The sequence below is a fragment of the Panthera pardus genome, unplaced genomic scaffold (genome assembly GCF_024362965.1).
Source record: "Panthera pardus isolate Hobbes unplaced genomic scaffold, ASM2436296v1 HiC_scaffold_10, whole genome shotgun sequence".
Classification (NCBI taxonomy): Eukaryota; Metazoa; Chordata; class Mammalia; order Carnivora; family Felidae; genus Panthera; species Panthera pardus.
In genome coordinates this window covers 103,741,594-103,766,994 of record NW_026526655.1, presented here as the reverse complement: position 1 = coordinate 103,766,994, position 25,401 = coordinate 103,741,594, and the positions used below count along the sequence as shown (strand labels likewise).

The window sequence follows — 25,401 nt, the reverse complement described above, 5'->3', positions numbered from 1 at the left end:
GGGCACTGGCTGGGGAGCTGGGGGAACCGAGGAAGACTCGGCCAGCATCCCACACCGAGGAAACAAGAAACTTGCCTGACAAGTGCTGCACCAGGGGTGTCTGGTCAACTCTGACATTCCCAAGGTTCACCTTGAACCCATGCTTGCACAGATCTCAGCAGAGAAGTGTGAGTCCCCATGAGGCTATGTTGATGACCAGCCGTTAGGGTGATGAACCTGGGGATCCAGCCATGAGTTTGGGAAATTACAGCCCCCTAAGCCTGCAGTCTACTTCAGCGCCTTGACAGAATCACCACACTGGGACCTCTGGGGTCGCAGAGGAGAGTGGACACTAACTGTAGCCTACCAACAGTATACAAAGTACTGGAACAGAAAGAGGGTGGGAGGGAAAGAATTTACTCATTCTGCTGGGGCCATCTGAGATGGCTTCCTGCAGGAGGTGGCACCTGAAACTGGGCCTCAATTCTTACAGAGAAACGGAAAGGAGGCAGTGAGTGGCGCAGACCTGGGGTTCCGAGGCAGGAGAATAACTGAACAAAGAGCAGGTCGTATCGGGAAATAGCTACCAGAGTCCCGGAGCTGAAAGTCAGACCACACAGCTGGGTGGGAGGAGAATGTGTGGGGAACCAGGAAGTGTGGTCGTTGGGAACCTGAGTTGGGTTCCCAAGTCAATCACCTGACTTGGGTTATAAAAGGAACTTCCCTTCGTGCAGACACCTCATCATGGGATTGAAAAGAACAAGCACAAACTGAGAGAGGATATTTGCAACACCGATAACTAATTATGCAATGAGTGGCCTTACTATATACAATGCTTATTCACATCAATATGAAAAAAGGCACCTCCATACAGAAATGAGCAAAACAGCTCAACAGGCACTTCACAAGAAGGAAACGTTATTGGCCGATAAACAGACGAAAGGATGCTTCACCAGTAATAAGGAAAATAGAAAATCCAAATCACAGGAGACACCAAAATTGTGGCAAAAAAATTAAATGTTGCTGACATTACCCTGCTAACAAGGATGTGGAGCAAGCCGAGCTCTCAAACCCTGTTGGAGGCGAAACCTCCCAGAAAAAGTCTGGCAACATCCAGTGTTAACACGTGAACACCCCATGACTCAGCAATTTCATTCCCAGACACACATTTATTCTAAAGAACAGCCAGCCATACATGGGGCCCAGAGGATGGTACAGGCGCGTTCACCGCGATGATGTTTGAAGTTGCAAAAACAAAGACACATCCCGGATGCCTGTCAATACAGACTGCTTCAGAGTCATGAGAATTCACCACCCAAGAGCTCCATGCATTAACGGGTGAATCTCTGGAACATAATTTGACCCGTGAAAGTAGGTTCCCAGCGAATACACTTGCAATGATTCTGTTTACATCAAGCATGCAAAGCAAAACTAAACGATCTGTTGTTAGGGGAATCAGACATAGAGTGGAACCATCATGGATGCAAGGGGATGATAAATCTGAGTGGTGGAAGTGAGGGTGCCTGGGGCAGGGCAGCGGAGGGGCACATAAGGACCCTAAAGGTGCTGGCGTGTTCCCAGTCCCTCGCCTGGACAGGGAACGACACGCATGATATTCCTACTCTTTGTATCTTTTTTTTTTTCCCACAGAGAGAGCTGGGGGCCGGAAGGGCAGAGGGAGAGAGAGAGACAGAAAGAGACAGAAAGAGAGAGAGAGAGAGAGAGAGAGAGAGAGAGAGAGAGAGAGAATCTTAAGCAGGCTCCATGCTCAGTGTGGAGCCCGACACAAGGCTCCCTCCCACGACCCTGGGATCATGACCTGAGCTGAAATCAAGAGTCAGACACTCGACCGACTGAACCACCCAGGCACCCCTACTCTTTTATATCTTAACCATGCTTTTGCTTGTCCTTTTGTATGTCTTCAATATTTAATAAGCCTAAATCTTAAAGAGGATGGTTGGCTTCTGGTTAAAGTTGGCTGAGTGGACAGGGGCTCTGTGGTGGGGAGCTGAGAGACCGCAGGGCTGGTCGTGAACTTGTGTGGGCTGCTGGGAAGCCTCTGGGGGCCCGGTGGTTGTCTCCCTGTCACCCAGTGGGCTCATCTTGGCTGCTCCGTCTGTCTGCTGCCCAGGCTCCCTCCTGGCCCGCCCCAGCCCGTCCGACAGGCCTGCTCTGCGGCCGACGTACGTCTTCATACGCATGCGATCCATTCGACCCTCCACTCACCCCGTTCCCAGACCCGCACACTCCGCCAGACCTAGCCAAGCCGCCGGCTTTCAGCTGTCACTCCCTACACAGAGCTGTAATAAAGAAATCACTGTTTTCAGCTGACAAAGAGCAGATTTCTTACTAAGTAAACACTGATGTTTTGGTAGGGAAATTAGGTTATAAAACTGCACCGACAAAGGAGGCCATACACATGGACTTGGTTAAGATCTAGCCACGCAGGCAACAGGGGTTAATTCGATTGCCCACCCTTTATCACATTCCCCCCCCCCCCCCCCGCTCCCTTGGAACAGAAGGATAGGAAGGTTATCAGCTTTTTCAAACTTAAACACCAAAAAGATAAAAGACAAGAGGCAAGTATCAAGGAGACTTTTCGTAGCCAAGTGATGACTTAGACAGAGCTGGGGAGGGGGTGGCGGGAGAGGCCTTGGATTTGAGCCATGTGTGGGGGATGGGGGTGGGGCAGGAACACAGCTGGCCCCCGGGAAGAGGCCCGGATTAGGTCCTCTCCAGGTGACCTGTGCTGGTTAACCTCTGCGTATGTGAGGCCTTTGTCTGTAAGAACAGCCAGACTGAGCGCAGTCTGAGTGGAATCTTCCAGAACGTCACGGCTTTATGGGGACTGTCATACCACAGGGCAAATGCCAGGGGGCTAGAAGGGGAGCCGTGGGTGGAGGGCAAGAGGGTTTCATCACACTGCCCTAGGGGTCTAGGTTTAGGCCACGAGAAAAGTCCCTGATGGCGGGTGGCTTACACGCAGGGAACCTCCTCCACAGTGAGAATTCTTCAACTCTGGTCTGGCCTGCCAAAGTGGTGTGTGGAATTTCCTTTCCTGGATGCCTGTCAAAACTAGATGGATAATTCCAAATAGTTTAGATAAAAAGTCTTCTTAGAGGTGGGTGTGCTGCCGATTTTTACCCAATTTTGAGTCCATTAGTGTGTGCATTGAAAAGGCCACCTCTTTCATACTGGGATCTGTGTCTGCCTGGGAGTGGAGGCCCTCATTGGTACAGGGGCAACCCCAAGAAGGCCCTGGAGCCCCATGGCAGGCTGGGGCTAGGGCTGAGCTGGGGACAGACAGGCTGCCCATGCCTTCCTTCTGGTAAATGCTTTCCATTCCTGGTTTCTTGGTGTTCTGGGCTCCCACCCCCTTTCTAGTACATGACTCTGTAACTGCCCCATTTCTCCTCCTTCCCCTCCAAGACCATGAGATGCATATGGGCAGCAAGAGTGGGTCTCCTTGGGCCTGTATCCCCAACACCTGGCACAAGGCTGGCACATCCTAGCCTTGGGTGGGTGACGTCAGATGAATGAGCGCTCAGACCTTCCCGCCCCCCTGAGTTAGGCAACAGCTAAACTCTACTTGCTTGGGCAGGGCGGGTCAAGTTCACATCTCAGAAATGCAGCTCCCGGCAGGAGAGAATGGGAGAAAAGGCTCCCACCGTGCCCAGTGTACCTCTTCTTCTCCATGGGCACCAGGACGAGTAAGTGACACAGCAATGCTGGCCACAGTGCTGGACACTCAGAGAGCAGTGGGACTCAGGGGCAGGGCACTGCTCACGAGTCCCCCCAACTGTGGTTGACCAAGGCCAGCAGGAGTGACCTCCAGGAAAGCCAGCAGCAATGAGCTAGGCTGAATGAATGCATTCTGGGCACTGGCATCAGCTTCCACCCAGAGTGGGCAACCCGACCATGTGCCCTGGGAGAGGATCCCACCTCAAAGGCCAATCTATCCCACAAACTGAAATTTTACTCCTAGTGGGGCACCCGGGTGGCTCAATCAGTTAAGTGTCCGACTTCGGCTCAGGTGGTGATCTCACAATTTGTGGTTTCGAGCCCTGAGTCGGGCTCTGTGCTGACAGCTCAGAGCCTGGAGCTTGGAGGCTGCTTCAGATTCTGTGTCTCCCTCTCTCTCTGCCTCTTCCCTGTGAGCGCGTGCTCTCCCTCTCAAAAAAAAAAAAAAAATTAAAAAAATTTTTTATTCCTACTGATTAATTCCTTTGGGTTGACTATTGTTCTGTTCCCATCTTTGCCAGCAGGGATAACCCACCGTAGCCCTAAGACCTGCAACGAGATGTTACTTCCTCTCCAAGGACAATCCTGAGATAGAGAAAGGCTCAGGATGGAGAGTCAGATCTCACATACCAGCTGAATGATCTTGGGGAGCTCTTATATTCTGGGATCTGTTTTTCTGCTCCACCAAATGGGGAGACTATCACTCACCTTACAAGGTGTTGGGGGTACTGGATATGATAACATCTGCCCAGCACCCAGTAGAATACCTGGGATGAAATGTGGCTTTACTTCCAGCATCAGCACGAGGGTGAAAAGGGCAAATCATTGTCCGGAGCTCACGATGTACCAGGGGCTGTTCTATGTGCTTTACGTACACCCACCCACCTAATCCTCAAGCCCACCCCATGGGATGCTGTTGTATCCCCATTTTATTTATTTATTTATTTATTTATTTATTTATTTATTTATTTATCTAGACGGAGTGAGCGTGGGGAGGGGCAGAGACAGAAGGAAACAGAAACCGAAGCAAGCTCTAGGCTGTTAGCACAGGGCCCGACGTGGGGCTCTCACGAGCTGTGAGATCATGACCTAAGCCGAAGTCGGAGGCTTAACAGACTGAGCCATCCAGGGGTCCCTGGATCCCCACTTTAGAGATGGGGAAACCAAGGCTCACAGAGTTAAACAGCCAGACCAAAGACATAAAGGGTATAAGTGGCATAGGCAGGATTTGAACCCTGGCCCCACCCCATCCTGCACAAATCCTGGGGGTGTAGGGTGTGCAATGCTCAAGAGGATGGTGGCCCAGTGGGACAGGAGAACCAGAAAGACCACCTCTCAACCCTGCAGGACTTTCCCACCAGGAAGCCCTTCCCTATGCCTGCTTTGCATATGCCCTCCCCCAGTGCAGACCCGCCTCCTTTCTGCACATCAAGATGCCTTTCACTCCCGGGCCCCTCCTGCCCTGGGCTGACCGCACAGGCTCTCTCCAAAGCCCAGAGCCAGGCAGCTCCTCTTCTGCGAGGGGCCAGCGTTCAGCAAAGATCAAAGAGCAGGCTGGCTTATCAGACACGCTCCTCATTAAACTTTTACAGGCCAGATTCCATTATAAATGAGCTGTCTGTCCCACACCGCAGAGCCCGTTCCTGGAGCTGGGAATCTGAAGCTCTCAGAGCCGGGAGAGTCTTTAGCAGAAAGGTCCATGCAGAGAGGGGGCCTTTAGGGTCAAACTGCCCAGGTTCCAGTCCTAGCTTTGCTACTTACTAGGAGGATGTCACTAGAGAAAGTGGTCAACCTCACTGTGCCTCAGTTTCTCCACTTAGCAAGCAAATGTGACAATGTTGCTTTCCTTGTAGGGAGCAGGTGACAGTTAAATCCAGAGGGTTGGACCCTGCACCTCAGTCAGCCTGCCCCCAGTGACCTGCTGCCCAGAGGGGTCTCTAAGGGTCACTCACATCACCTTGAGCCAAGGCTCCACACTTATTAGCCACTCGGCCCTCAGATAGCCATGAGGGGAGGCCAGCTCCACAGTTCTCTGGGCTCTGCGTCTACCTGCCATCCCATTGCTCTGAGGAGGAAGTGGTCGGTTACAGCGGGTTTTAAGGAGCGCTCCCTAGAGATAAAAGGACAACTTGGACCCCAGTGAAGAGGAGGACGAGGCCTCTGGTGGGCAACTGTGGACCCACCCAGCATCTCAGCCCGGAAGCCAGGCAGATATGCCCTCCCAAAGTCTCTTCCTTGCTTCCATGAATCTCTGAAAAGAAGTGAGCACATTTGCTGAGGGAAGAGAACGTTCTTTGCGAAACACAAAGCCAGTCCTCTGTGAACCGTGAACCTGGTGAACCGTGAACCAACCAGAAAATATTACTGCCTCGAGGCGGGCTGAGGACAGGGCTGTCAGGGGCCCCAAACAAAGCAGGTTTGCATGTTTATTAATCTCACGACGAGCTGGTGCAGTCTTTATGGAACACTGACCTTGGAAAAAGCCATCTTCAAATCCCTCCAGAATAGAAAGTTCAGGAGCTCGGCCAGCAACAGCAAAGCAACTACGTTGTGAAGTACACCAACAGAGGGGCTTAAACATCCCCATTAATATGCACGCACCAGGACGAGGTGGGTTCAGACATCCTTAACAGCTCTCTCAGGGGGTCTCTGGATAATTTGCACGTGTGACAAAGTGTGTAGATGATGGTGGAAGGCACAGGCCCTTGCACCCACCAGCTGGCGTTTCCTCTTTTCTCAAACTACCTGGGCCCTCATGCTGACTTCACATGAATTGATAGCTAAAGCCCCAGAGCCATCTGTCCCTAGCAAGACTGCCCCCCTCCTCTCTCCTTGTCTATACGGGTGGCCTTGGGCCGTGACCGCTGGAACCCTGCTCACCAACTACAGCTCAGGATCAAGTGGCCCTGATGGCAGTGACTAGTGGTGGTCAGCTCTAGAACCTAGGCCGGTGCTGCAGGTTCAGCCATCACCACGGATGTCAAAGGTCAGGTATGGAATCAGGCACGAGGAGAGAGAAAGGGACCGTCCTTCTCATGGTTGGGAAGATGTAGCTGCCCTCGTTCCAGAAGCTCACCCCCTTCTGCAAGCCGAGAACGTGGACAGATTTAGGTCAACTTATGGGGACTGCATCTGTGAATGGGTGATAAAAAGGAACCGGGGGGATTTTTAACACCTCGTACTTTGGACCCGTTATCACTGAGAGGGAAAGGCCTACAGCCTGCTGATTCTAGGACTCTGGAAAGCCAACACACAGCCCTGGGCCTGTTTTCTTGGGTATAAAATAAGCAGAGTGGCTCGCGGCGGTCCCCAAGTGCTGGCCTGTGGGTGTCTGTAAACAGATTCCCGGTCCCCATTTTAGCCCAAAAGAACCAGAACTTCTAGGCTTGGGCCTAAGAATGTGCATCTTTAAGACAGACCCGAGTTCAGATTCGCAGCCAGGTTTGAGAACTGCGGGATGAGATGGTCTCTGCGTACCCTCCTGGGCTGGAAGCAGCTGGAATCGGTCCTCTCTGACGCCCCATGGCTGGGCTGGGATGAGAAAGACCCCATAAGCCACACGGGGAGTGGAAGGTTGACCCCTTCCACGACAGGGCACGGGTTGATCCTGGCCCACTGATTCCCACACTCCTGCTTGTGTGACTGCTTACACGGGGCAAATGGGGAGCTCCAGCTGGGGGCCCTGCATGCCATGCCTCAGCCTCTGTCCCCACTACGCCTAGCAAGCCTGTTTCCAAGGGCAAGGGCCAGGAGGGGATCCAAAGAGCCCCCCCCCCCCCCCCCCCCCCCGTTTCCCACCAGCAGTCACAAGGCTATGGAAAGTCTACAGGCAATGTTTGCCCCCACTGATTGGCCGGCCTTTTCTTCTTGCTCTCGAGAATGGACTCTCAGGCACTCAGGATCATATTCCCAAGGGGAAGTCAGGGGGAGGTCACAAGAGAACCCCACCTGACCAGCATAAACAACCCCCCTGCCCATTTATCTCCGCACCACTTGTGGTTTATACAGATAAGACATGTTGCCCCAAGGGGCACCTGGGTGGCTCAGTCCGTTAAGCTTTCAACTTAGGCTCAAGTCCTGATCTCACAGTTTGTGAATTCGAGCCCTGCTTTGGGCTCTGTGCTGACAGCTCAGAGCCTGGAGCCTGCTTCAGATGCTGTGTCTCCCTCTCTCTTTGCTCCTCCCCCACTCATGCTCTGTCTCTGTCTCAAGAGTAAATAAACATAAAAAGAAGAAAAGAAAAGAAATGCTGCCCACAGAGTCCAGTGACAGTGCCAGGTACTCTTCTAGAACCACTTGAGCATTAGGGAGCTGTGCAAGTCCTGCTGTGGGTTTGCACCTCCAGGGGACAGGGAACGTTGGCTGTGTCAGGGTGGGGGGCAGGCATCGAGGAGGAGGCCGTCCAGCTGGGCTGTGCGGGCTGGGTTTCCACACACTGAACCCTATACCCCACTCTCCCCTCTGTAGCCGCCTGTTGGAGTGGAGGACAGTCAGCCTGGACCCTGCTCCTCATCTGCCTAGGACACGATGACAGGCTCTGGCAGGTCCCTTTGCTGGGTTCCCCCACTTCTCCTCTCCATCCCCTAGCTGCTCCTACAGGCACCCTGGAAATAAATCTGACCCTTCCCTCTCACTCCTGGTTGCCAAGGGGATAAAGTCCAAAGACTTTCAACTGGGAGAAAAAAAGGCCCCACGCCTCCCCATCCCCAGTGGTACTTCTTCAGTCCTATTTTCCACCTTCTTATGTCACGGCCACCAGACAGAATCCTCTTTGAAGGTCATGTCATGGCCTACCTCCGCCACAAGGTCCCTCGGCCTGCAATGACACCCCCCGCCCTTCAATAAGCAAACGGACATAGCAACTGTGAGAATATTCACCGTTAACATCCACTGAATGCCTGTTTCACTTATATGACCCCATTTCATTCTCAAAACAACTCCTCAGGTGGGGCAAGTGCTATTATTATGGCCTATTACAGAAGGAGAAACTCAGGTTAATCCATTCGGATTGGTCGGCTGAGTTCAGCGCTGGGGTTCAAGGCCAGGTGGGCTGGCAGGGTCGGTGGCAGAGCACTTCCCTGGTCTAGCAGGAGGACGTTCGGCGCACGCGCGGTGGAGCACTGTCCCCGGGGCGCGTGCGCCCGAGGCGCCCAATCACCGGACTGTGGGGCCCAGGACAGCCATTGGGCAGCGGCCCCGGCGCGGAGCCGTAGGCGGAGGCCTCCACCCAGCAGACAAGAGACGACACCGCACCTCATTTGCTGCGCAACGTTTGTGTAATTAGACACATTTAGCGCCGCAGAGGCGGCGTGGGCTACCGCAGGGGCTTGATGGATCGGGCGCTCCCCCAGGCTCCAACCGCATTAATCACAGAAGCCAGAGCCACCGGGGCCATTTTTTTCGTGTAGGCTTCGTCCTGTTTCCCACCTGAGGCACCGGTGGGGGAGAGGGAAGGGGTGGACTTCCCAGGGCCCCAGGCCAGCCCTAAAGTACTGGCCAGTGTCCCCGTGTGGCCGGGTGGGGACCGACCGTCCCGAGGATTATGTGGAGCCCTCGAAAGCGCATCCTGGCAGGGCACGGGGCTTTGGGAACCCAGCGCTTCTGCCCGTCACTGGGGTGGTAACCAGGAGAGCCCCTCCCTAGCTGGGGAAGGGGGACAGCATGCCCACCTCGCAGGGCCGACTGGCAAGAAGTCGATGCCCCCCTCTGAAGCTCACCAGCTGCATCTCACAGGGCAGTGGGGAAGGTGAAACCGATATAGCATACCTGACTCCCTCCCTGGCAGACCCTGGCCTCCCGGAGGCCCTGCACACACGGCTGACGCCTTTTGTTATATTCTCCTGGGTGATGCCATACTGGCCACGGGGGTTTGGGGATCCAAATAAGCCCAAGAGACATTCAGGCCCTAATCCCTGGCATCTGTGACTGTGACCTTCTAGGGGAAAAAAAGGACTTTGCAGATGTTATAGAATTAAGGATCTTGAGACAGGAAGATTATCTTGGATTACCTGGGGGTGGGGGGGGGGACCCTAAAAGCCCTCACTGGCATCTTTATAAGAGAGGCAGAGAGAGAAGAGTATTATAGAAGAGGAAGAGAATGTGAGGACAGAAGCAGGGGAGAAAAGGCAATGTGACAAGAGGCAAGGGTCACCGGCTAAGGATCACGGGGAGCCTTCAGAAACTATGAAAGTCAAGAAGCTAGATTCTCCTCTGGAGTCTCCAGAAGGAACCAGCCCTACCAATACCTTGATTTACTTTAGACTTCTGGCCTCCAGAACTATCTGAGAATAAGTTAGTATCGTGTTGTGCCACTGGGTAAACTGTTATAGCAGCAACAGGAGACTAATTCACTGCCCCTCAGGTATCAAGTCTGGTGAAAGAGTCATCTGGGCCAGTGAGTGACAAGGCCATTTCCACAGGCCCACTGACCTGGCCAGACCTCCCCAGCTGCCTGCCACTAAGGCTTTCTGCTTCTACCGGTGTTCTGCCCATGCTGCGCCCTTCACTGGCCGGGAAGGAAGCAGGCCCAGAGAGGGGACAGGACTTGTGTCCAACCCAAGGCTGGTGAATGACAAAGCCTGGAGAAGACTCAGGGACCATCTCTTAGATCTCCATCAGCCCCAGGGGGACAGCACTGAGGGCTCCCTCAGGGCTCCCTCATTCAGTGACGGGAGGCCCATAGAAGCATCGCTTGGGGGCATGTTAAACCCAAACATGAGCCCTACCCCAGTCTCTGACTCAGCAGTCTGGCCTAGGGCCTGAGAATCCGTATCCCTAACAGAGGATGCTGATGCTGCGGGTCCAGAGGTTTGGGGAACCACTGACTGAGGGGGTGGTGCCCTAACAAAGGGCTCTATGTGCTTTCAAGAAGGAATCCGCTGGGCCTGTCCAGGAGACCAGTGCTTATCTATGTGCTCCCAGGAGAGAGCCCAGCGTGCAGCTGAGGGCCTGGGGTCAGGAGGTTGTAATTAGATTTCTAACTCTCCCACTCCCTAAGTGGGTGACCCTGGTGATTAGTTATTTAACCTCTCTGTGCTGCCTCAGTTTCTTCTGTAAAATGGGATGGTATGAAATGCCTGTCTTACAGGGCTGTTGAGAGGATTAAGAGAGATGAGAACATGAAATATTTATAACAGAGCCTGTTTAGTAGGTCGGAATTATTATGAGAAATGCCAGTTGTCAATGGTGGGGTCTTATTATAGCTCTGCTGTGGTCGCCAGGTTTGTGCGGACATGTGAGCCAAGATAGTCACCTCACGGTGCTGCAATCCTGCGTGGGCTGTGCCTCTAAGGAGCCACCGGCACCACCCATGTCTCTGACCAGCACCGGGTCCCTTGCAGGGGACACTTCCCTGTGGGTCTGCTTTCCGAGGATCTATGTCACTGAACGAGCCCCAGTATTTCTCAAGAGCAGAAAGTCAGCAACTCCAATCCCCTCCCAAATAGGGACTCAGCTTCCTTGATTCTCCTTCGGTTCTCAGATGCTATCGACTGAGCAATTTTCAGGTGATTCACTAGCTCCAAATGTGTGCATCCCCCATAAGCTAGCTGCCAGAGCTGTAGTCTCAGCCCCTGCGGCTGGAGGGGCTGGGAGGTGGGCAGAGGGCCGCAAGGGCCCCATCACCTACCAGCTGGACCAGCAGCAGGCCCTAGTCAAGTGAGAACCGGCGACACGCGCTGCCACGAAATGAGAAATTTCCAGTATTTGAAAGACCCGGGAGACGACTCTAGGGGACTCCCAAAGTCCAAATCTGTGGTCGCTGCAACCACACAAAAATAGTGACCACAACAGAATATACCTCAGGGTAACACGACTATCCAGGCATTTATTTGGTGTAAGTAAATAGCCAAAGAAAGAAAGACACAGGGGAGAAGGGACTATTTCTTACAGGAGAATTCCAGGTGATAAATGTGGAAGGAATGATGGAAATAGAAAATCACCATTTGGCAAACACTAGTAATTAGTTTCTGTTGAGAACTGTCCATGGATGTTAAAGTTAGTGGGTGAAGACATGATGAGACACAGGATATTTACATATTATCCAAGCATCACCCGCCCAAGATACTTATTACTTACAAAAGGACCAGCTTTAAAGTAGAGAAACCCAGCAGACCTCACGTTAACTAAGTGATCTCCCGTGATGAGAAAAATTAACATCTCCCGTGACGAGAAGTATTGCCATCATGTGCATGACATGATGTACTAGGAAGGAGCACCGAACCACTTTTAAGGTATTATACCCCAAAATGCTTATTCTGGATTTTTTTTAAGTTTATTTATTCATTTTTGAGAGAGACAAAGAAAGCATGAGCTCAGGAGGGGCAGAGAGAGAGAGGGAGAGAGAGAATCCCAAGCAGGCTCTACAATGTCAGCACAAAGCCTGATGCCCAGCTCGAACTCACGGAACCGTGAGATCATGACCTGAGCTGAAACCAAGAGTCGGATGCTTAACCGACTGAGCCACCCAAGTGCCCCTATTCTGAATTTAATCATGAGGCAACTTTCACGCAAGTGTCCCAAATTGAGGACATCTGCGCATTTTGTACTGGCCTGTCCTCTTCGAGAGGGTCAAGGTCATGAAAGACAAGAGAAACTAAGCCACTATCTCAGATTGAAGGAGGTTTGACTGCTAAATGCAAAGGCTGGATCCTGAACAGGAAAAAAAAAAAAGAAATTAGTAGGGAAACTGAGGAAATGTGGGTAAGATTTACAAGTTAGTCAATGACACTGTATCAGTCTTTTTGGTCACGTAAGATGTGAACAGTGGAGGGGATAATGGAAATCTTTGTACTATTTTTGCAACTGTTTTCACATGTTTGAAATTATTTCAAAGTAAAAGATACGTTAAAGAAAAGAAAAGTCCCAAATTGGCTCTGCCTTGGGGAGGCAACAATGGGTGCCCAGAAACAGGAGCCGCCTGAGGGCTGGGACCTTCTTAGTCTCCAGCCTCCTGATCAGGTACAGTGCTTGCTTTGAAGGTGGGGCGGGCTCAGCAAGAGTTCACTGACTTCACTCAGACAGGAGCTGGGAGAGGCAGGAAGTAGGGTTTGTCTTCAGTGGGTGGGTGGGTGGGTGGGTGGGGAGTGCTCTCACTCAGCAAACATTGATCAAGCACCTGTTACGTATAGGCCACTGGCAATGGGACAATGAGACAGAAGCTCAGAGCCTGCTGGGGGCAGGGGTAGGTGTGAAAACAGATGATCCCGGGGGAAGGGCCCCCACTCGGTGTGGGGGATCCCAGAGCCCCAGGAGGAGGGCGCATTCCGGGCATGGGGAACTGTGGCAGGGCTGTGTGTCCTAGGACTGTGAACATCGACTTGGCATGGACAGGTGAGGTAGCTGGGTCTAGAGGGGCCCCGGGGCCAGTTGGCCCTTTGCAATAGGCTCCCTCCAAGACAGGTGTGAGGAGCAGCAGAGATGTGGGGGTAGGGAGAAGGTTCCAGCCTCTCCTCTGAAAGCAGAATGGATGCGGCAGCACCGGGCTGAGTCTTTGAGTCGCAAAGACCAAGAAAACTTGGTGGCTTCGAAGACTCAGGTAGGAATAAAGAGGGGCAGGATTAGGTTTAGCGAGACGGCACTGGGTGAGGCCCCTTCTACCGGGGATCTCAGAGCAGGGAGAGGGAACAGGCCCCAAAATATAACACGGAGCTTGTCCTTATCATCAGGGTGACTCTATAATATTCTAAACTGAGACGTGTAAAAAAGGGTGCTATGAAGTATTATCCTACGACAACATATAACTAAGGTCCTGGTACTTATGAAGGACCTCTGGCCTGGAGGGGGTTCCCACTGCGCGGGTGCACACAGAGCCTCAAGGTGCTATGGGTACACCGGGACAGCCTGCAGCCTTGGAGGTGGTGACATGTGAGCCAAGCGGGGCTTCCTTCTCAGGGAACCAGAGGGATCCCACCAACACATGTGCGCAGGGTCCCGGCTCATCGCCCTCCCGGGTGGCAGAGGTGACCATCAGCTCAGGACAGTGCAGATCAGGAAATCCAGAAAGACAGACGGAGGCATGACAGGTGGCTGAGGCTGCTGGCCTCCGGGGTGACAGGTGACAACATGCTGGGGTGGAGGGTGGAGGGCAGAACTTACCCGTGCACGCCGTGGACAGAGTGGGGCTCATAATGGTACCTTCCCTCCTGGTGTCTCATGTCAATCGGTAAGGGAGCATGAAACGGTGGCAAAAGGTGTTGTGGCACTGTGGAGTGGGAGAGAGAAACAGTCCTTCAAAAACTTTTCCCCTCCCTCAAACAGCAATTTTCAAAGGGCTTTAAAGCTCAATGAATTTCAGAGCAAGAGTAGCCAGGACAGGGGGCTCCGCGGTGCCCTGGCTATCACACACCCACGGAGGGGGATGAATAAATAATCAAAGTCAGCCCGAGAATCCTACATCTTTCACATAAAAGATCCCCAACCGCGCTCTTGACAAAGACAAGCAGCTAAGCGCTCTTTGAACTCGGGGAGATTAAGGCTCAGCCACAAATCAGGGCTGACAGAGCCGACGGGCTGCTGCCCATCTCGGCCTCGGCTGCGTGTGGCTCCGGCAGCCCCGGGTGACGGCATCCGGATGCTGCAGTCACCCTGGCTGGAAATGTTTACCTAGAACCATCTGTGAAGCCGGGGCCCCGCTCCCGCCTGCGGCCAGCCTCAGGAAGGCGCAATCCCACCGAGCCGCCTCCCCCGTCCTGCTGGCGGCAAAGAGTGGACACCTACGTGGTCCTGTTAATTCTCCAGCTCTTCGTATTAATTACTGACCCCAAGTGAGCTGGTGGGTGCCTCCAAGACGCAAACACCAACACGTGAACATCGCTTCCAGGGTTGTGTCTGCACTTGGCCTGCCCTCAACAAATCATCATGATAATTGTAGGATGCTCTTTGCTTACTTAAAAAAAAAAAAAATTCCTGGGTACCCTGGAGGCAAACATAATTATAGGCTTTAGGAAAACAAGCCTCTTTAAAAAGTAGGTAGACCGGGAAAAGGGCTAAGAAGGGGAGATTTCTCAGTCAGTTCTTAGGCTGAAGGCCATGGGCTAGTGAGAGTGTTGAGTCTGGATCGCCGAATCTATGCAAGAAATGGGGACGGGTTTGTTTTATACGCGTACAAGCCAGATGACTGCCCAGCCCACGGTAATGAATATATATGCATAACTCTGCTAACAGTTTCTGTGCAAATGCATTCTGGTACTGTACTATAAGCACTATGAGTTCTCTTTTCGTGGTGGTCAAGCATGTGTAACATAATATTTACCCTTTGACCCATTTTTACGTGTCCAGCTCAGTGGCATTCATACATTCAAATTGCTGGACGCCCACCATCCATTTCCAGAACATTTCCATCTTCCCCAGCGGAGACCCTGTTCCCATTAAAGACTAACTCACCATTCTCCCTCCCCGCCAGCCCCTGGCAGCCATCTTCTCCTTCCCGTCTCTATGATCTGACTACTCCACATGCCTCATAGGAGTAGAAGGAATCCTACAGCATGTGTCCTTTTCTGTCTGGCTTAGGTCACTTAGTATAATGTCCTCAAGGTTCCTCTGGTGTAGCAGGTGTCAGGATTTCCTTTTTCAGGGCTGAATGCTATTCCATCGCATGGATGTACCCCATGTGGTTGTCATTCATTTGTTGATGGATGTTGGGTTGAACACCATGAATTCTTTTCTTTAAGATTTTCTTTTAATTTTTAAGTAATCTCTACACCCAGTGTTGGGGCTCGAACTCACAACCGTGAGATCAAGAGTTGTGTGCTCTACCGCCTAAGCCAGCCAGGCACCCCACGAACACCATGAATTCCTAAAAGAAAACTTCTCTCCTGAAATTTTAACCTGAATTTTTACATAATCAAATTTATCCTCATCATCCCCCAATCCTGACACCTTTCATGGGGACTGGGAACAAAGAAAGCAAATCTTCTCACCCTGATTAAATCAATTTGCCAAACACAGACTCCACAAATCTTGGCCTCAGAGGGGACATGGCCATCAGACAGGACACCAGACGTGGGGTCCCATCCCTCTGGGTCGGGCCCTCACTTCCGGGGCTGGAGATTGCTGGAGCGACCATGCTGTTCCCTTAGGCCAGTCCACGTCCCCTGAGAGGTGAGGCTGGACCCCGGGTGTGACTCTGGTGGCAGTAACAGGATGCCAGAGCCCCTGGGAGTCAGAGATCCAGAGCGCAAACCAGGTGCTCACCAGCTGCGTGATATCAAGCGAGCTTCTCTCCTTCTCTGAGTCACCATTTGTTCATCTGAGAATGGGTAACAGTAACCTCCTTTATGGTTGCTATGAACATAAAAGGTTCCTGCAGGGGCAGTGCTTAGCCCTGTGCCTGTGCATACAGGAAACACTCCATAAATGATACTACTGCCGATGACAATTCTCACTAACATTTGGAGCCCCACAGTCCCTGATACACTATGAACACACTATTTTACTAGCTGTGCAGCGTCGGACAGGTTGCTCAGAGCTCCCCGCAAACCTGGGGAGGGCGGAGGGGTCAGTGCCGGCCTGCTTACAGACTGGGAGATCAGACAGCCTTCCCTGAACCCCCAGGGACCCGGAACACGGAAGCCGTGTTCGCTTCCCCGGATGTTCAGGAAAGGGCCTTTTGCTTTTTGTAAGTTTCTTTATTTTAAATGTGGCCAGGCAGACCAGAGTATAGTATTGGTAATAAAATAAAAGTACTTTGCTCCTGTGTGTTTCTGAATGTTTCCCTGCATACCCAAAAGCCCCCTGAGGCAGCCAGGATAGGCTGCTATGCCCATTTCACAGATGTGGAAATGGGAGGCAAGGGGTCACTTCCGCTCAAAGTCACAAGGATAGTAAACAACAGAACCCGGAAAAGAATCCAAGGCAGCTGGACAGCTGGTCGAGGGCTTTTCCTTCTGCTCAGACACAATGAATGGCCAGAGGCAGTTGCTGGGTGGGAGGGTGATCCCGGGGCTTCTCCTGGTCCCACCTTGAGTACATATTATATTTAACAAATGCTCATGCAGCACTGGGCCCTGCTCTCAGTACTTTGCAGATACCAATTCCTGGTCTTCACTGTACCCCAGGCTGTATTTACCCCAGAATCTCCAGTCTTCCCACCGGCCACCCCCTCCACCCCCACCCTGCAAAACCCGGGTGTGCTCCTTTCCTCCCTCATCCTGCCACCTGCAGAAGCAGAAGGCGGTCCCCTAATGCTCTCAGAGCCCAGACCTTCCCCTCCACCTCACCATCTAGGAGTGTTCTGCTCAGGGTTAATGCAACTTCACCCGGGTCTAAAGAGCTATAAAATCTGCAGAAATGAAGTGCTCATAGTAGTTTACCAGGTGAACATGAAATGGAGGTGGGGCCAAGGCTGAAGCCAGCTGCTGTGTGTGTGTGTGTGTGTGTGTGTGTGTGTGATGGGAAGGAGGACCCTGGGGCTTCTGGGAAGAGACATAAGACACAGAGCTCTGCTGCAGCTGGGGCTGCTCTCTTTCTGCCCGATCACTGGGGTGCAGGCTGTGGAGGTTTACGGCGGGACGTGGCTTTCTCTTAAATCGGGACTGCGGGCCAGGCCATGGGACATTGGGGAAATCGTGTCTCCTCTCTGGGCATTACGGTTCCCATTTGTACAGTAGGAATTAGATGGGTTAAGTTCCTTCCTACCAGGACAATCCTGCTGTTTGTGAACCCAGAGTAAGAGCCATGCTTGTCCCAACCAGTGACACATTGAGGCTTGAGGAGGGATCCCTGAGCAGGACACAGAAGGAGCTCGGGGTACAGACACTGCTTCATTGCTGTGGCCCTATCCATACAACTCACTATTAGGGACCAGTAACCCTTCGAGAGGCACTCAGCCCACCAGCCCCGGGTCCAGTCACCTGAGCCCACGGGTAGGACCACTGCCCCAGCCAGCTGTCTCTGGGGCCAGCTGTGCACACGAGGCAACCCACGGGATGAAGGCTGATCCAGCCCATCTGAGGTCTCAGGACCCTTTCAGACCGGCATGGACTGTCCCCATGCGCCCCTCATTCAGAAGTGAAGGCTTTGCTCAGAGCCCCTCACCCGGGCTGCAGGAGAAATTCCATTCTGGACTCGGGAGAAATCACTCGGGCCAGAGGCCATGAGCAGCACCCAAGGAACATGAAGACACACGCAGAGAGTGAGAGCTGCCTCCGAGGGACATACTGAACGAGATCCTTCCACATTGTTTTCATTGTGGGCACTTTTTTTAACTTAAAAAAAAAAATCCAAACTAAACCATGTCCTTCCGGTGGGGAGACACACACACACACACACACACACACCACACCATATGTCATTTCAAAGACATGGCTCTCTTTTTAAGTTTCTGGGGAAGAAACTCGAAGATTGAATTTTCTACGGCTCACCCCACCCTGTCTGAAGAAAACGCACATTTGTTTTTGATCCTACACGGAAAGACGGCCAGTCTGGGAAGCTGCGACGGTGGTGTGAGGGCTTTTATACCGAAACCCAGAATTTTTCTGTGCTGAGGTCTAAAAGCCAAGTGCTGCTCGGCCGGTGGTCCTGGGGGTGAAGGTTGTCTTGCGTCGGCAGTGTCCTTGGTCTAATGCAAGGGGGCAAAGAGGACCCTCCTCTGCGAGCCCAGCTCTAGTTGAAGCCCCATTAGTTGTGACTCTGGTGCATTTCTGCCAGCGAGGACGGGGCAGGTCAGCAGAGGGTTCAGACACAGAATCAGGAAAACTGGGTCATCGAAACATGACCGGGCAGCTGCACCAGCAGCTGGAGGAATTCTCCTCGGATGAAGTCATCTGTTGCTATATCACGGAGGTGCTGCCCTGAGGACTGAGCTCAGAGAGGGCCAGAGAGGCTGGCCCAGAGCTGGAGGGGCTGGAGAGGAGAAAGCAGCCATCTTCCAGAACAGACTGGATGTGTTAGGGGCCCCCAGCTCCCTGGACTGTCCACTCCCTAGGGATTAGCACGGTCTTCACTTACTGTGGTCATTTCCATTAAGACCACGGAGGCAATTAGCTCGGAGAATGTGGGCTGGGCTACCCTGGGCCTGGGACCAGGGAAGCAAAGGGTTTCTGTGAGAGGAGCTGCATTGCCCTGGCACTGACCGAGGGGAGGAGCCAGCAGGTGTCTCTGGAAGGAGGCCTGGTCCTAGCACAATGCAGGTCTGAGTTACAATGAGGGAGAAATGCATCTCAGTGCGGTCCCTGGGGCCCTGAGCGGGAGGCCAGGGGCCAAGGCAGGGTGTGAGTCCCCATATCTTGCTTGGGCAGCTGGCCCATGCCCCAAGGTCGCCGTGCTGGCCAGGGCTGTGGCTGCATCACAGACACTTGATGGGTCCCAGGTGGCCTCTAATAAGCCGAAATGGAAGCATTCCAATTTGGCATGGCTCTAGGGGGCCGAGAAAGGGCTTCCTGGCCTCCAAATTTCTCTTGCCCTATGGGGGACTCTGCTTGGGATTCCCTGGGAAAGACTAACAGATCATGTTCCTTCTCCTTACAATTCCTCGAATCTTGAGTAATACCCACTGGAACGGTTTCACTACTTTTCTTAAAAGCACACAGACCTTGGGAAAGTCACGGAAGCAAACTCACACTAATGTGCAGATGATTTACCAGGTCACTTTCCCCTTAATAGAAGGAGCCAGGCAGGAAGAGACACCCCGTGTCGTTGGAGCAGGAAGGTGCTCATGTGGAGGAAAGCGAAATCGGCAGACGAGCAGGCCTGAAGTCCAGCACAGTGCACTTTACGCTCAGATTGAAAGCCGGATCGCTCCAGAGCTGCACGTCAGTCAAATGACAGTCTCAAGGGGGGGTGGGGGGGGTGGGGTGAAATGTCCCTGTGGCCTAAGGAGCTTGGGATACTAGGGCAAGAGGCACATGAGCCATAGATCCAGACGGTCTTGGGTGTGAGGCCCGGTTTTGTCATTTGCTAGCAAGTGACAGGCACCCTGGGCCTCAGTGTCTTCACCTGTAAAGCGGGAACGGCACCCACCCCGGCTGTTGCACAGCACGTCTGCGGAGTCTGGCACACTGCCAAAACTCAGTAAGCGGCCATGCCCTCCCTCATCACTGTGAGTCTCAGCGGAGATGTGAGCAAGGGCCCCGATCCTTGCTGTAAGGGACACTGAGATGCACGAGGCAGGAACTCAGAAGCGGCATCCACTGCTCCACGTGCATTTCAGGCAACTTGGTGCTCCCTGACTCACTGCGTTATGCAGGGGGGCCGGGCAGAAAGGATGGGTCATGGACTTCGGAGCAGGAAAGGCGTCCCACATGTGGATCCCTGCTGACTGCACCCCATTCCCACACGGTCCATCTGTACGAGCCTCACAGTGGCTACTCCAAACCGCACTGTGCCCCACCGATGCTGTCCCTAGTGTCTGTGCCTGTGCTGGCAAAACGAAAACCCAAACCCAAACCAAAACAACAGGTGAGGGGACTTGCACGTGGGCTGACACGTTCAGCGAACATCACTGGGAAATGTGCCTTTGGCTGCATCGCCCTGTGCGGCAGCGGTAACGCAGCTCCTGGGAAGCCCAAAGCAGAGGACGGTGTGATCGCGTCCCAGGCAGGTGACATCTCCCACGTGCTGAAGGGCGGCGTTTCCAAGGACGGGACCCCTTTGATGATGCAATTTTCGTAAACCAAACCCACCTCTCCCCTCTGGGAAGCCGGGGTGGGGGGGGCATTGATGGCCTGGACAAGCGAGCCTTCGGGGAGGTCCCTCGCATCGCAATAGAGGGAGGATGCTATTCTTGATTCCACTCTGAAGGCCAATCTTGGTCAGTTGAATTGTTTAACCCTTCAGCGAACAGGAATGGGAAAGACGCTCTACCAAATGAAAACAGATAAATTGTGTGGGGAAGGGACGGTGTTCGGCACCTTTATTTTCTGTGCAGATGGCTCCGGAAGACTGGCCAGCCCTTCAGCAGATGCTGGGCACTAGCTCGCTGCCTGTCCGGGTATGATCTACATTTTAGCCAGTGAAGCTGGGCTCATCGCAAGGCCTCTGTGTTCTCTCCCGCTCCTGTGGAGACCCCAGGCCCACTTCTCAGGGATGCTGGAGCCAAAGTCTTCCCAGAAGATACCAGAAATGATGGCACCAACTCCGGAGAAGAGATGGAATGTTCCTTCTCTTAGCGGCGTGTGTTTGGCCTAGGGTTGCAGTTCAGACCCCTCTGTTCAGACCCCTCTGATATGGCCTTGACCTGCACAGGTTTCGAGCCCCAGCAGGTGCAGCTCTTCAGCCTTCTCCAGAATCCCTAGGGAAGCTGCCCACCGCCCAGGGCAGGCTCTCAGTCCCGAGCTTACATAGCCCAGAGGATGGAGACAAAAGTTACGCTGGTGACCCACCAGCCCACCTAAGGTCCGCCCCACAAAGGCAGTGTAGGAGGACCCTGCAGGAGTGTTCCAGAGACCCCAGAGAACAAGCACAATTCCTGCTATAGGGAATGCACCCAAGGTACTCTGTGGGGGCCATCTGCAAAGCTGGGAGCTTGACCCCACGTGGTGCAGCAGGCTCCATGTGTGTCCTCGGAGCCGGGGACAGGAGATTTCTGTGACACCCAGAGCAGCCAGGACGCCTCCCTGGAGGAGGCGGTTTTGGAGCTGGGCCCTAGCGGCCAAGACTGGGGGAGCTGGGAGGAAGGGCGAGGAAGATGGGTTTCCCAGGCTCGGAGGCAGTGTGGACAGAGTCCAGAGGACTCAATCATACCAGGGCACAGAGCTGTGCCAAACGCGAATCTTAGCCAAGCCATGCGACCTCTCCTGTGTATACAGGATTAGGAACGCCTCTTTCTGAGGTCCTCCCGGGGACTAAATGATGCGTTACACAGAACAAGAGGCACGCTGTAGAGCTACCAGGAACCAACATGAGTGCTTCTCAGACCCAAGAATCACCTGTAGGGTTTGTTCAAATACCGTTGGGGGGGCTTCATCCCCAGAGCTCCGGCCTCAGAGGGGCTGGGAGGGCCGGAGAATCTGCATTTATAACAAGTGCCCAGGTGCGGCTCACAAAGCTCGTCGGGGACCGCGCTTGAAAAACCACTGGCCTATGTTTACCTTTTACACCTCCAGAGTTCCCACTTGCACCGGCAAGTAAGAAGTTATTTCTCGTATCCGTGCCTGCTATGCATTGTACCAGCTGGTGAACGTCCGCATGTGCAGAGGCCTAGCATGACCGACGACTGAGACGGCCCTGCATGTGATGGGCAAACCCCGGTGACCCCCATGCCGTCCCATTTACCAGCAGCGGCTGCAAAGGGCCCGAGCATCACGAGGGAGGCAGCCCGGCGTCTGCTTTTCCACGCTGAGACAGTGAAGGTACACGGGGGGCTGGGAGGAGCCACGGGACCTGGCAAGCGTACATCCCGGTCTTCGCTTGGGGTGGCCTCAGGTCACTTGGAAACTTGCACAGTTTCGAAGGCCAACCCTTCAGACGTGTGGACTCAGATGGCCAAGTCCTCTCCCAGCGGGAACGAGGTAGCGGCCAAAGCCGCGGAGGTAGGGGGCCTGAAACCGTAGCGGAGTCCAGGGTGAAGCCTCATTCTCAGCGGCCGGGCAAGTCCACTTCCGGGACGTATGCAAACGGCGCTGTTATTCCCAATAATAAGAGCCGGGACAGGCTACTTGCAGGGGCCCCTCCTGATGCCCAGGCACCACCCTACAGGAAGCACTTAATAAGAATAATAATATCCTGAATGGCAGTCCACAGCATGCAATTAAAAAGCGGTTCTGTCTCACTGAGGGGGAAGGGGTGGGGGGGAAGAGTTAAAATGAGACAGGAAATTCCAACACCACAAGCTGGCTGGTGTCCGGCAGGCTGAGGCCCCACCGCTCACGCAGTCAGACCTGCCCCCACACAGAGCTTGACAGGATCCGGGCCCGGGCCGGACCCACCGGTGCACACCGCCCACCCCCAAGCCACGGGCTGGCCTTTCCAAGAAGGTGTTGCTTGACAGAATGTGACAAAATAGCTGCTGGAAAGAGAGAGGGAAAGTGCTGGGCCAGGGCCAGGCCAGGCCACCCCACGCAGGGCAGTGCCCGGAGGCCGCTCTCAAGGGCGGGGTGGGCAGGTGCTAGGGGACAGGCGCACTCCAAGGGCTGGCGGTGTGCTTGACCAAATGCCACGGGGCCCTCATGGCACGGGAGCCCGGGCTGTCATGGGATCTGGCCCCCCCTGCAACAGACTGAATGTTTATCCCCCTCACCCCCAAATTCATATGTGGAAATCCTAACGCCTGAGGTTGATGGTTTGGAGGTGGGGCCTGGGGGAGGTGATTAGGTCGTGAGGGTGGACCCCTCAGGAATGGGATTAGTGCCCTTAATTTTTTTTGTCAATGTTGACTTATTTTTGAGAGAGAGTGTGAGCGCATGGGAGTGGGGGAGTGGGGGAGGGGCAAGGGAAGTCTCCAGAACTGTGAGAAGGAAAGGTATGTTGTTTAAGTCCCCGGGTCCCTGGCATTCTTGTTAGAGCCGCTTGCACTGACGGAGACACCCCAGAGGGTGGCGGCAAAATGAGAGAACAGGCCACATGAGGCAGACAGAACCTGAGCCACAGGCCACAGCCCACACCGTGGCCAAGCCTGATCCCACCTCTGATTCACTTAACCTCCTCAGTTTCCCCATCTGTACAACGAGGGCAGTGACAGGACCCACATCAGAGGAAGGCTGGGAAGCAGAAACAGGCTAACACGTGTCCAGGGTATGTGCCGGGCTGGGCACCCAGCAGGTCCCTGGGAGTGCCCGCGTGGCCATCTCCACAGACCTCCTGTGCCTTCAGTAAGCGGTGGGGGGTTGGGGTGCTCCAGAGGTCCCTGGGGAAGAGCCCTGCCATCGCGGGGGTTGGGACGGATCGCCCACCTGTCGAGGTACACGAGTGGGGTCCCACATTAGAGACTCTCAGAACCAAAAGAGACCTCAGAGAAGGTTGAGCCTGATCAAGTTTGAAAACTGTCCCGGCCACAGAATCTGTTCCAAAGCAAGTAGTATGCAACCCCCTAAGATCTACATTAGATTTGAGGCCCGGGAGACCATGGCTCAGAAAGTCTTCCCTGAAGACCTCTGAGGGACCCTCCAGAAAGCTCGGATCCAGCCCGGGGGGTTGGGGAAGAGAGTGACCCACAAGCTGGTGCCTGTGCCCCAGGACAGATGTCAGCACTTCAGTGTGGACCCAACGCTGCTTCTCAGGTTCACCTGCACAGACATCCCCCTGGGTCTTGTCACCCTTCACAGACTCACCTGCCAACGAGCACCAGCAACCATGGGCTGGCAGCTTCTGTGTTGTCCTGTCACTGCCTGAAAAGCCCACTTGTTATGGCGGGGGTGGGGGTGGGGGTGGCATTTAGCCTTCCAGGAGGGTGTCTGCACCACTCCTCTGCCTGATCCCCAGGGGTCCCCAAGGTGTCACCTGCCACCTTGCTTCCTTCCCCACCATCTGGTTCCTCTTGTGCAGAGCTCTTGCAAAAGATTTCCCCAGCCCAGTGTTTCGCTGCTGCTTCTGGTCCTCCCGGGAGCATCGACAGAGCCTGTGGTCACTCCGCTGTGGTTCTCAAGGGACCCTGACTCAGTCTCCACTGGGCACTGGCATGGCGCTTTCCCAGGCTGGCTGAGGCACTCCTTTCTGAGTGCTCTCAGGCAGAGCCTGCTAAAGCCAGTCAATGAGATTCAAAACCAGGCGGCAGAATTTGCATTGAGAAGAGTGGTCAATCACCTCGGAGAACTGGGGCTCTACACTTCCTTCCTGTTGCATTTGACAGCTAATTACAAAATGCTTTCGTTCCTTCCCGAAGCAGGTCTCTTAAGGACCACTTCTCGGGAGCCCCCTGTCAGTATGGCCCCTTTGTTACTCAAAGGGATTCTTTCCTTTAAGACAATCCTTACCACTGGTTTCTTCTCTAAGTGCCCTTCAAATGCAGTTCAGGTCAATAGACATAGGCAGCAGGGCACGTATGTTATTTTAAATTTTCATAGTAGCCACGTGGAAAAAAAAAACTCTAAAAAGATACAGTTGATGACGTTTAATAATACAACGTCATTGACCTCAGTATATCCAAAATGTTATCGTGTCAATATATAACCAATATGAAAATTATGAACAGGATGTTTGATATTCCTTTATTTTGTACTGCTTCCTCAAAATTGGTTGTGGGGTTTACATTTACAGCAATCTCAGTTCGAGCCAGCTACATTTGACATGTGTGGATAGCAGCTGCCTTATCACTGTTAAACTCTGTTTATACAGAATTCTAATCTAGGTTAAATAGAAGTCTTACTGATATATAAAATATGGTGAAGAGTGGCTTTCCAAAAGTCCTTCCTCATTTCTGAATCTTAGCAACCAATTAACAGTTATTCTCCCTTCCTTCCTTCCTTCCTTCCTTGCTTCCTTCCCTTTCTCATTCCTTCCCCTCCTTCCTTCCTTTCCTCTTTTCCTTCCTTCCTTCCTTCCTTCCTTCCTTCCTTCCTTCCTTCCTTCCCTTTCTCGTTCCTTCCCTTCCTTCCTTTCCTCTTTCCCTCCCTCCCTCCCTCCCTCCCTCCCTCCCTCCCTCCCTCCCTCCCTTCCTTCCTTCCCTTTCTCATTCCTTCCCTTCCTCTTTTCCTTCCTTCCTTCCTTCCTTCCTTCCTTCCTTCCTTCCTTCCTTCCTTCCCTTTCTCATTCCTTCCCCTCCTTCCTTCCTTTCCTTCCTTTCATCCCTCCTTCCCTCCTTCCTTCTAT

General features: G+C 53.4%; 1 protein-coding gene across 5 annotated transcripts in view; it reads right to left on the bottom strand.

Annotated features, from left to right (window-relative positions):
* GLI2 (GLI family zinc finger 2) overlaps nt 1-25,401 on the bottom strand; it is a 256,425-nt gene that overhangs the window by 49,743 nt on the left and 181,281 nt on the right. For 4 of the 5 annotated variants that reach the window (XM_019469380.2, XM_053909766.1, XM_053909774.1 and 1 more), the window contains one exon: nt 13,816-13,921. The exons of the other annotated variant lie outside the window; for it this stretch is intronic. In XM_019469380.2, coding sequence (XP_019324925.2) covers nt 13,816-13,921 — 106 coding nt within the window. The remainder of the gene's footprint in view (nt 1-13,815; nt 13,922-25,401) is intronic. 5 annotated transcript variants of the gene reach the window in all.